Source organism: Astyanax mexicanus, chromosome 17, assembly GCF_023375975.1.
Source record: "Astyanax mexicanus isolate ESR-SI-001 chromosome 17, AstMex3_surface, whole genome shotgun sequence".
In the NCBI taxonomy this organism is placed as follows: Eukaryota; Metazoa; Chordata; class Actinopteri; order Characiformes; family Acestrorhamphidae; genus Astyanax; species Astyanax mexicanus.
In genome coordinates this window covers 2,050,001-2,062,671 of record NC_064424.1, presented here as the reverse complement: position 1 = coordinate 2,062,671, position 12,671 = coordinate 2,050,001, and the positions used below count along the sequence as shown (strand labels likewise).

The 12,671-nt window shown below is 37.7% G+C and overlaps 1 protein-coding gene across 1 annotated transcript in view; it reads left to right on the top strand.

The window, feature by feature from the left end:
- Nucleotides 1-12,671, top strand: part of si:dkey-112m2.1 (transmembrane protein 132D) — a 337,783-nt gene that overhangs the window by 246,254 nt on the left and 78,858 nt on the right. The window contains exon 4 of the mRNA XM_049466738.1: nucleotides 2,298-2,484. Coding sequence (XP_049322695.1) covers nucleotides 2,298-2,484 — 187 coding nt within the window. The remainder of the gene's footprint in view (nucleotides 1-2,297; nucleotides 2,485-12,671) is intronic.

Genomic DNA, 12,671 nt, shown 5'->3' with positions numbered 1-12,671 from the left:
GAGTGGCATCATGGGCTCATCAAAACAACTCTCAAATGATCTAAAAACAAAGATTGTTCAACATAGTTGTTCAGGGGAAGGATACAAAAAGTTGTGTCAGAGATTTAACCTGTCAGTTTCCACTGTGAGGAACATAGTAAGGAAGTGGAAGAGCACAGGGACAGTTCTTGTTAAGCCCAGAAGTGGCAGGCCAAGAAAAATATCAGAAAGGCAGAGAAGAAGAATGGTGAGAACAGTCAAGGACAATCCACAGACCACCTCCAAAGAGCTGCAGCATCATCTTGCTGCAGATGGAGTCACTGTGCATCGGTCAACAACACAGCGCACTTTGCTGTTTGTGGCGTGCTTGCAGAAACTCGCTGTATTGTTGACCAATGCACAGTGACACCATATTACTGTGTCCATCAGTTATTAGATATATCAAACTGAAATGGCTGTTGCAAACACCCAAATATTTAGAACTAAAATGTATTAAGATTAATAGGGGTGCCCAAACGTTTTTTCAGTTTTTAAACAAAAATGTCCTTTAGTTAAAGGAAAAAAAACTACCCAAACCAACCCAGCCATATGTAAACAATTATTTGCCCCCTAAACCTAATAACTGTGTTTTGCCACCCTTGGCAGAAATGACTGTAATCAAGCTTTACTAATATTTGGTAACAAGTCTTTCTCCTCTCTGTGGAGGAATTTTGTTCCACTCTTCTTTTTTAGAATTACAGTTTTAATTCAGACACATTTTATGGTTTAAGATCATCCACAGCATCTCAATCAGACTTTGACTAGACCACTCCATACGCTTCATTTAATTTTTTAGTTTTTTTTTTTAGCTATTCAGAGGCAAACTTGTTTTTGAGCTTTGGGTCACTGTCCTGCTGCAGAACCCAAGTATGTCATAAAAATGATGGACGGACATCTCTAGTAGAGAGCAGAATTCCTGGTTCCATCAATTTCAACAAGTTGTCCAGGTCCTGAAGAAAAAAAAGCAGCCCCAGACCATCCTAACACTACCACCACCATGTTTTACATTCAGTATCATGTTCTTTTTCTGAAATTTTTTGTTAGTTTTACGCCAGATGTAACAGGAAACACACCTTCCAAAGAGTTCCACTTTTCTCAAATCAGTCTTGGAAATTGTTAAGATGTTAGTTGGTTAGTTGGTAAATGTGAGACGGATGGTTGTGTTCTTCTGTTTTTGATCAACAGTGTTTTTTTATCTTGGAACTTTATTTTATTTTTATTTTTTTATATTATTATATCATTAACACTGATCTTAACTGAGGCGAGTGAGATCCTGCAGTTCTTTAAATGTTGTTCTGGGTTCTTTTTTATGGACCTCCTGGATGAGTTCTTCATGCCCTTTTGGAGTAATTTTGTTCGGTCGGCCGGTCACTCCTGGTAAGGTTCACCAGTGTTCTACTAGTGTTTTCTCTATTAGTGAATAATAGTGAATCACTGTGGTTCTCTGGAGTTCCAAAGCTTTAAAAATGACATAACCTTTTTCAGAATTCTGATAGATCATCAATAACTTTGTTTTTTCTCATCTGTTGTTAAATTTCTTCAGATGGGGGTTTAATAATGTGCTGCTTTTTGAGATCTTTTGAGATCTGCTTTATGTGTTCAGACATTTTTTTTTCATGTGTTGGCTTTTCTATTCAAAAGTAAGATAAAAATAAATAGAAACTGTACTTAATTAAACATTTTTATTGTATATTTTGTCAAACTTGGTCATATTTATATATTTAAGGACAGATGTCTCAGCATGTAGAGAGTTGTAGAGGTCCCTAATGCCTACTTATACAAATTAAATTAATTTAATAACTCCATAATCTTCTGGCTGAACTACCCACTAAGTTTCATTCTTGTCAGTTGATTCCTTATAGGTGCCACTATTTATTTTTTTTAATGAATGATGTGTCTGTATTGTATGTTTTATGACTAAAAAAGTCTCTAAAAAAAAGAAAAACTCAAATTAATTGTCTCATATCAGACTCTCTGAAGTTCCTGCGGCTTAGTTTAAAAGGCAGATTAAAACCCTAAATCAGATTTGATTTAATACTGATCACATTATTGTGTTTAGACCTTCTATCAGCAGATAATCAGTTTCTGAAATGACTCTATCGGTGAATGAAAGTGGTGTAAATTGGAATGGAAGATCTGATTAGATGAGATTTCTTGTCATTTGTACTTTATAAGGAGAAGATCAGATATGAATCATATTCATGTCGTATCGTATATGAGAGGAAAAATGATTAAATTAATCTTCTCTCTCTCTCTCTCTCTCTCTCTCTCTCTCTCAGGGTGGACATGGGTTTTCAGAAGGTTCTTCAGGTGGATCTGGAGGTGAACGGGCTGCTGGATCCTCTGGGCTCTCGGTCGGTTACCTGGCAGGTGGAGTACCCCATCACCCGGACCCTGTCTGAGGAGATCCCCACGCTCATCCGCCTCGCACCTCACGACCTGGGAGGCATCGTGCCGCTGTCTATGGTGAGATAAATTAACTATATAAAAATGAACTATATATATATCCTCCTGAGACCCAAACATTTGCTGTTTGGTATTAGAGCAGGGGTGTCCAAACTATGGCCCGCGGGCCATTTGTGGCCCGTTTCCTTTTTTGGAGCGGCCCGCGAGGTATTTTAGAAATAGAATGAAAGTTGGCCCGCTGTTAAGCAGGTTTTTATAATGTGAGGTTCAAAGTTTGAACCCTAGGTGTCAGAAACGGGCCAAAGAGTCTAAAAGTGGAGAGGGTGTGCCTTTTTAGTGCAGAAAAACGGGCCAAAGAGTCTAAAAGCGGAGAGAGTGCGCAGTTGTAGCACAGGAAAACGGGTCAAAGAGTCTAAAAGTGGAGAGAGTGCGCATTTCTAGCACAGAAAAAAAGGCCAAAGAGTCTAAAAGTGGAGAGAGTGTGCAGTTGTAGCGCAGAAAAACGAACCAAATGAGTCTAAAAGTTGCCGTAATTAAGGAGTTTAATATTAAGAGACATCATGAAATTAAACATCAGTTTGAAAAATCTTAGTTTACACAACACTGTCTAAGATAAAGATAGTAAGTCAAGTAAAATGGTGTGTAAATGAAAGTAATCAGGAAAAAGTATTATTTAAAGTGATGTATTTTATTATTTGTTTTATTACAGAGTCTGTGGCCCGTGACAAATATATTTCTCCTTCTGGCCCCCAACAAAAAAAGTCTGGACACCCCTGTATTAGTGGGATCTAACAAGTCTAAAACTAATCAATGTTAACATATTAAATTATCTTTGCCATTTGGGATCAGAAGGACTCAATAGCTTTTGATAAAATGTAAATAAACTGATTTCAAACAAAAACATTTAGAACAAAATTAGAATTTTTGTGGCCGGTCCATATTAGAGCTTAGATTGTCTGCCCGAACCCGACTCGGGTCGGGTCGGGCTCCAGAAAATAGTCCGAGGTGTTGGCATCTGTTTTCTAATTCTAAGGAAATAGCGAAAACTGAAAGTGAAAAACATTTGTTTTAGTTGAATCTAATAAAAACGGTAATTAAAAGGAAAAAAAAGAACTATCTCGAACTGTATTGTGTGTTTATAAAACTAACTAAAACGAACTGAAATTACTGAAAGAACACCCTTATTTTCGTGTTTAATTTATTTATAAGCGCTGTTCTACAGTGAGCGGTGTTGTGCCGATTCTGTTTGCGAAGGGGAGTCGGATTCAGCAGGGAGTCGGATATGGCGTGGGCACCTCGCGGTCCTCGGCGTTAGTTCTTGTTTAAAGCGCTCGTGCCGCAAAATACGACAGAAAACACTGAGAAACTGCAGAATTATGTATGGGACTAGAATATGAGAGCGAGGAGATAAAAGAGAAACAGGAGATACATTGTGTGAAAACATCTACCTGTGAGTATCTCATACACCAGAACACCCAAATCTCTCTCTCTCTCTCTCTCTCTCTCTCTCTCTATCTCTCGTTTGTTTCTTAGATTGATCTCTCTGGTGAGATGTGGGAAAACTAATAAAAACTAGCACGCCAACTCTAAAAACAAATTAAAACGTACTGAACTTTAGGAGAAAAAATAAAAACAAAATTAAATTAAACTATAATAAAAAGGAAAAATGTAATCACGTAGCTCTGGGCACACGTGAACGCCTCCGCGTTTGACTTGCAGCACTGTGTGTAGCTGTTCTTAAAAACCATTTTCATTAAGTAATAGTTCTATTCTTCTATGTTTCAGTGTTAATAAACATAATTCTGATCATAATTCGCTCATTCAAACAGCCCGAAAACAGACAGTTTATGGGGCGGGGCGGGCCGGACTCGGGCAGAACGTGCACGGGCTCAGGCTGGGTCGGGTCAGATTTTTTGGGCCCGATCTAAGCTCTAGTCCATATCATGTTTCTGTCTGGACTGGCTGTAGAAACTTTTGACTGGGATTCCCGCAATCTTGTTTTCAATCATTTTCAATCATGTTCTCAATGTTGCCATGTGATCACAATATAGTTCAGATAGTGTCTCATAGTGTCCATATGAGACCAAATGATCAATATTTAAAAAAATATATAGTGCACCGTGGTGCAGAGAAGCAAAAATAGAATGTCCTCATACGAGGACGCATGGTCTCAAGAGGATATATATATATATATATATAAATATATATATATATATATATATATATATATATATATACAGTACAGGCTAAAAGTTTGGACACACTTTCTCTTTTTTAATGCATTTCTTTATTTTCATGACTATTTCCGTTGTAGATTCTCACTGAAGCATCAAAACTATGAATGAACACATGTGGAGTTTTATGTACTTAACAAAAAATGTAAAATAACAAAAAAAAAACATGTTTTATATTCTAGTTTCTTCTAAATAAAAGCCTCCCTTTGCTCTGATTACTGCTTTGCACACTCTTGGCATCATTCTCTCAATGAGGTCTTCTTCAAGAGGTGGCCACCTGAAATGAAAGGTTTTCCTACAGTCTTGAAGGAAGGAAGGAGTTCCCAGAGGTGTTTATTAGCACTTGTTGCCCCTTTGTCTTCTTCACTCTGTGCTCCAGCTCACCCCAAACCATCTGGATTGGGTTCAGGTCCGGTGACTGTGGAGGTTCAGCTCATTTTTTATTAAGTACATAAAACTCCACATGTGTTCATTCATAGTTTTGATGCTTCAGTGAGAATCTACAATGGAAATAGTCACGAAAATAAAGAAAGAAAACGCATTGAAAAAGAGAAGGTGTGTCCAAACCTTTGGCCTGTACTGTATTTATGTGCACTTAAAATCCTTTAATTTATCCCAAAATCATCAGAGCTCCTTATAATCCGGTGCTCCTTATGTATGAATTCTATCAGTCAGGTATTAAGGAGCAGTAAAGCTACTCCACTGAAGTACAGAGTTATACAGGGTGAGTTTTCAGTGAAGTTTCTCCAGCACTGGAGCAGTATTAGCATTACCCGCTAACCTTGCTAAGCACTAACTCTTTTGCCGTTCAGAGGTGAGTATTATCAGCCTGTAGCCTCCTGCTAATCCCGGCAAGCACTGCTGGAGCAGCATTAGGTATATTACAGGCTAACCGTGCTAAGCACTAGCGGTTAGCAGCTAATGCTAGTGCTCCAGCCGTAATGCTGGAGAAATCTGGAAATCTAAGCTCACTGTAAATAAACGGAAGCTCTTTACTCACCTAAACAAACATTTTTTACGAGAGAAATCTGACTTTAAAATATATATTTAAAATACATATTTCAGCTTTGTTTATGTATCTTAGCTTTACTTAACTTAGTTAACTTCCATTCTATAATGGAAACATGGCGACACCTCTGTTCCTTACTAGTTTCGCATAATGCGCCTTATAATCCGCTGCGGCTTATAGTGCGAGAAAAATACAGTAGTAATTTCAGGTAATTAAATGCGAAATTGCAAATTACAAGAGTAGATTAGTAAAAAAAAACATACCAAATAACAAATACAAATAGATATGAAAAACTATAAATGGGAAAAGTAATAATAAACATTAATAAAGTATGTATTAATATGATAACCAGCTTGGTTTAGTGCGTGTCAGTGTGTCTTTGCTGTCGTAATGATGGGAAAAGTACACCTTGCAGAGCTACACCGTCTCTTAATTAATAATGGGTTTGGTTAATTTTGGGCATGACGTGAAATAATAAACCAATCAGAGTGTCTCTCTTGCATATCATTTTCTTTAAGTCAGGTCAGGTGAGCTCTGACTTTGGTGGATTGCTATTGTAGCGGTGCAGCTACCTGGACGTGTTCAACAAACTCTTCTCAGCAGAGGAAACTGAGCTGCTGGTTGACGCTGTGAAGGAGCTCCAGCAGCTCATTTACGGGAACAGAAATGTTATTTTATTTACTATTCTGTTTATTGTTGATGTAAAAGTTGGGTTTGTGCTGCTGTGTGTTCATGTGTGTGTAATAAGTGGGGGTGTACGCTCGGCTCGGCACGGCGCCTGTGTTACCGAGATAGCGATGAACGTCTTACTGTTGGCGTCTGTCTAGGTTGTATTCAGTCAGTGGAGCTCCTGTGTTTTCTGTTACCAAGATAAACAAGATAAAACTCCAGAAATGTACCTGAACACACCTCATTTCCAGAACACCACGCCCATCAGTGTAGATATATTCAGAAGATCTGCTGCTGTTTAAACCAGACAGGGTGTAAGACAGGACTCAAAGAGTTAAAACTTCATTCATTTATTCATTTTGCTATAATAAAGAGCTTCGCTAGATCTCAGAAAAATTCTGAAAACACACACACATACACACACACACACACACACACGCACACAGAGAGACTCAGAGTGTATGCGTATGGTGTTTTGTATTCTCTTTATGTGTCCAAACACTCAGAGACTCTATTGATCATCACAGCTCGTCTCGTTGACGTCTCTCTTCGGCTCTTTTGTTCCTAGAAATACTGAGATCCAGAGCTGGAATCTTCTTCTCTTGATATCCGTATTATTCTCATTGATTCTGATGGTGATGTATTGTTGAGAAGCTGTTGTGTGGTAGAAACAGAAGGATGTGGGGGGTGAAGGGTTTCTGCTGGAGCTACAGCCCCCCCGTGATCCCCTGTGTGTGCACATTTTAATTAGCTGTAATTTGGCTAATAGAGCGCGGGGGCTTGTGCTGATTGAGAAGGTAACTGAACCGAGGCCAAGAGTAATCTGCTTAAAATGGGAGGAATCTGTACGTGACGTCAGGAAGCTAAATGTAATGAGAGAGAGAGAGAGAGAGAGAGAGAGAGAGAGAGGGTGATTTATTATAAATATACAGTTTACCAGAGAGTAACACTCCATTACTGTTATAAAGGGTTTCAGCGATTTGTCAATATTATCTTAAACAAGCAAGAATATGTTTCATGTTAGCTTTTTTTTAGATGATCAGTTTTGAACATCTCTGCTGGATTTTCTCAGTCAGCTTTATGAGGTAGAGTCTCCTGGAATTCAGGCTTTCAGTTAACAGCTGTGCTGAACTCATCAAGAGTTAATTACTTGAATTTCTTGCCTCTTAAAAGTGTCTTTAAAATGAAGATATACAGCTCTGCACTGAAAAAAATGATGGTTAAATTTGACTTAAAAAAGTTTCTAAACTTCCTGCATTTGCTTTTTTTTAAGTACCGTATTTTTCGGGCTATAAGGCGCACTTAAAATACTTATTTTTTCCCAAAAATCGTCATTGCGCCTTATAATGCAGTGCGCCTTGTGTATGGATTTTGCTTGTGTTTACTGACCTCGATTTTTATGTGGTACACGGCGCTCTGTTGTGCAGAATTCCTCACCCACGCCAGAAAAAGATCCCCCTCTTGGGCTAGCGCGCGGTTACCTTTGACTGCCGTACTGCCTCTCGGCTGTGGTTCAGGGTAGCTAGTTTCCACTGTAGCTCCGTGGCCAGAACAAGGTGCCGGTAAACTTTCCTTTCCACCCGTTCTGGGGTAATAGCACAAACTGTTTCTTTTTAGCGCCCACTTCTAAGTAAAGTTAACCTCTTAACACGCGCTGGCCCACCGGCGGGCCAGAAATATTTAATATTTCATAACTGGCTGTGTTTCTGAATAGTTATGAACAGTTACAGGTTCAATATAGACATCCAATATACCATTTTAAAGCTTAGAATCTCTGCTTTTGAGCTATTTAGCCTATTTAGCGGAATATCCTTTCAGAAAATAAACATTTAGGGCGAAATATGCCTTGGTTATGATTTTAATAATTCATAACTCTCATATTTGCGTTTATCGTTCGTCCATATTTCATCGAATGCGGTCATGTCATACACCATTCGAACCGTCTGGCTCTCCGGATTCCAGAACTGTGCTTTTACTGTAGGATGTATGTTTCATGAATTAGAGCTGCGTCAGAGCGCATGTTTCCAGTAATAAAAGGCTCTCCTTTTGTCCTGGGGTAACCTCCGGTCACTGCCGCCACCCCCCGAACACACACCCGCGCTCAGCCACAGGTCCTACCTTCAAAACGCGTCCAGACTAAAGAGAATCCATCAATCCAGTCTCCTGTAATCCACAGTTATATCCAAACAGCGCTGGAAATCACTTCATCCAGAAATGAAACTTATCCAATCTTTATCTCTGTTTTAAAACCGTTTTATTCACCGAATTCGGCACAACACGCTATTATAGTCAGGAGCGTCGCGGAGTAATGCGGTACTTGCTGTGCTTCAACATAATATTATGGTCTGTCGGAGCGTTGCGGCTACCGTTGTCAGAAGCCTCGCGGAGTAATGCGGTACTTGCTGTGCTTCAACATAATATTATGGTCTGTCGGAGCGTTGCGGCTACCGTTGTCAGGAGCCTCGCGGAGTAATACGTACTTGCTGTGCTTCAACATAATATTATGGTCTGTCGGAGCGTTGCGGCTACCGTTGTCAGGAGCCTCGCGGAGTAATACGTACTTGCTGTGCTTCAACATAATATTATGGTCTGTCGGAGCGTTGCGGCTACCGTTGTCAGGAGCCTCGCGGAGTAATACCTACTTGCTGTGCTTCAACATAATATTATGGTCTGTCGGAGCGTTGCGGCTACCGTTGTCAGGAGCGTCGCGGAGTAATACGTACTTGCTGTGCTTCAACATAATATTATGGTCTGTCGGAGCGTTGCGGCTACCGTTGTCAGGAGCGTCGCGGAGTAATACGTACTTGCTGTGCTTCAACATAATATTATGGTCTGTCGGAGCGTTGCGGCTACCGTTGTCAGGAGCGTCGCGGAGTAATACGTACTTGCTGTGCTTCAACATAATATTATGGTCTGTCGGAGCGTTGCGGCTACCGTTGTCAGGAGCGTCGCGGAGTAATACGTACTTGCTGTGCTTGTTGATTTATTGCTCAGAGATGTTGTTATTTTTCACAGATATTGTGAAGGATTTATTGCTCAGAGTTATTGTTACTGATATAAATAAAGTTTCATTTAGTGCGCCTTATAATCCAGTGCGCCTTGTGTATGGACTAACACTAAAAATAGACCGTTCACTCATCGTGCGCCTTATAATACGGTGCGCCTTATAGTCCGAAAAATACGGTAAATTTAATTTCATGTAAATTAAAGTAACTTCAACTCGGTTTCAAGACTTAAATGTTACACAGAGTAAATAAGTGAACTGAACTTCAGTCAATCCTTTCTTTTAGTAAACTTTACTTCATTTATTTTTACTGAATCAATCCTTTCTTTTAGTAAACTTTACTTCATTTATTTTTACTGAATCAATCCTTTCTTTTAGTAAACTTTACTTCATTTATTTTTACTGAATCAATCCTTTCTTTTAGTAAACTTTACTTCATTTATTTTTACTGAATCAATCCTTTCTTTTAGTAAACTTTACTTCATTTATTTTTACTGAATCAATCCTTTCTTTTAGTAAACTTTACTTCATTTATTATTACTGAATCAATCCTTTCTTTTAGTAAATGTGTCCGCGCGTGACCCTCAAATAACGTAAAGCAGCGTCACGTCGCAAAACCACATTATGGAGCTTTTTTTTGGGAAGATTACTTTATTATCACTTATATAAACCAAGTTTATGCAAAGTGACCACGCCAATAAATTTCATCATAGCCTACTTTATATATGTTTGCATTAATAATTGATGAAATTACTGTAGAAATGATAGAGACGATAGAAGGTAAGTAGCACGATAGACACTTTTCACAGTATAGTCCACACGATATTTATCATCATATCGCACAGCACTAGTTCACACTATGGTAACTTGCTCTTATAGCCTACAACACTCTGACTAAACAAACAACCATTATATTCTCTTGAGACCCAGCGTCCTCATATGAGGACATTCCCTTACTGCTTCTCTGCACCATTATTCTTAATTTTTGAAAACGTTGACCCTTTAGCCTTTATATGAAGACACTGCCAGTACTATTTAGTGGTCACATGATGACATTATACTTAACTGATTAAAAACAAGATGGCGAGAATCCCAGGCAAAAGTTTCTACAGCCAGGTAAAAATATCTTAGATTTTTCATGTTTGAAACTAGGTTGTTTACTCTCCGTAGAAAGAAAAAATGTAGTTTTTTGACTAATTGGGTCCTTCTGACCCAAAATGGCACGGTTTTTTTTTCGTTTTTTTGTTTGCAAAAATGCCTCCTATTCAAAGAGAAAGTTAAGTTTCTATATTTTTTATACTTGTTAGGTACTCCTGAATAGATAGAAGGAATTAAAAATATAATGGAATACCCAATGGAAGATAGCCCTGGTGGGCAATACTACACACTGATGGTAAGCTAGGATTGGGGGACACGCCCATTATGCAAATAACTGCTGCTCAGTCACACTTCTCAACACCCTGGGATAATAACTCACAATTAAACACTTTCACGCATTTTTCTCCAGACTTTAAAACTCCAGGCGTTTGCAGTCAGAGGTGGAAAAAGTACTAAAAAATTGTAATTAGGTAAAAGTACCTTTACTTTGCTAAAATTCTACTCAAGTAAAAGTAAAAGTACCCATCTAAAATCTACTCGAGTAAAAGTAAAAGAGTACTTAATTTAAAATGTACTTTAAGTAAAAGTTACATAGTTACTTTTAATTATTTGATGTAAAAAAGTAAAAACAAATCATAAAATAAATCGTTTTTAATGAACTTTTATTCCACATAATAATTTGGATCTTTCAGGCAGTATTTGTTCAGACCACCCCATGAAACATTTTCAAGAACAAGTGGTATAGTGTTATATAGGTTTCTGTCATCCATTTTTTCCTTTACTGTTAAAAATTATGGTCATATAGGCGACTATAAACTGTATTTTTATAGTTTTACAGTTCATTATTATTTTTTAACTTGCCATTGCTCTGCTTTAACTGCTATTTACATGTTTTTTTTTTTACATTTAAGCAGATTGTTTAATGTTTCCAATAAAAACATATGGAATTATCATCATTTTTTAATTCAGACAATTCGTTTTTTTTCCCCCAGCATTTAATTATTTACTCAGTAATGTGGAATTTTCCAATGTAGCGAAGTAAATTACTTGTGTCAAAATGTACTTGAGTAAAAGTAAAATTACCTATTGTAAAAACTACTTTAAAAAAATACAAATTACTCATAAAATCTCCTTAATTACAGTAATTTGAGTTAATGTAATTCATTACTTTCCACCTCTGTTTGCAGTAAATTGCATTTGTGTAGCATTTGTGACTGTATTCTATCGATATGTCGCTATGTTTGGGTGAATAAATGTATTTAAAACTATCAAAATGTGAGAAGAAAATGATAGAAATCATTCTTGATTAAGATATTAATTACCTGTAGTAGTAAAGTAAGAGTTTAGCTGATTTACAGAAAGAAGGGAGTGAGAGAGAGAGAGAGAGAGAGAGAGAGAGAGAGAGAGAGAGGGAGGTGCAGTATGTATCTGAGCGTCGGCTGATTTTTAAAAGGTCAGTAGGAGGAGCGTACTCACCGCTTTCATTTTTTCCTGTCAGCCAGAGGCTAGTTCCTGAATAACCAATCGAGCGTAGACCTGGACGCACGCCAGTCTTTATTGGTCTCTTTCTCTCTGTTTCTATATTTCTAAAAGTATTTTCTCAAATGCCTTCACATGCAAATGAACTTAAGGTACATCCCATTCTTAATCCATAGTGTTTGATATGATTACTTTTTTGTACTTATTATACTTATATCCTCTTGAGACCCTGTGTCCTCATATGAGGACGTTACATTTCTGCATCTCTGCACCATGATTCTTAATATTTTAAAACATTGACCCTTTGGCCTCATATGGAGACACTGCCCGTACCATTTAATCACATGACAACAGCACAATCAATTGATGTAAAACGGGAAAGGTGTCGGGAATCCCAGTCAAAGGTTTTTACAGCCAGTCCAGACAGGAAAATGGGCCAGATATCCAATTTCATATTTGAAAGTAGTTTATTTACTTATTTTGTTTTTGGACCATGGATCATTTTAAATATTAAAATAAACTAATGTCCCCATAGGTTGACATTATTTTTTTTACAAAAACGACTACCTGTGCAAGGACAACGTTTAGTTTTTATACCTGCACACAAAGCAAAAGTCTGGGTCTCAGGAGGTAAATTGTATAAAAATACTACAAATGTATTTTTTAAATGTCATTTAAACATTTAAACTACTTCATGTATGGTATATATATATTAAATATGCTTACAGTAAAATTATAATTTTGTAGCACTATA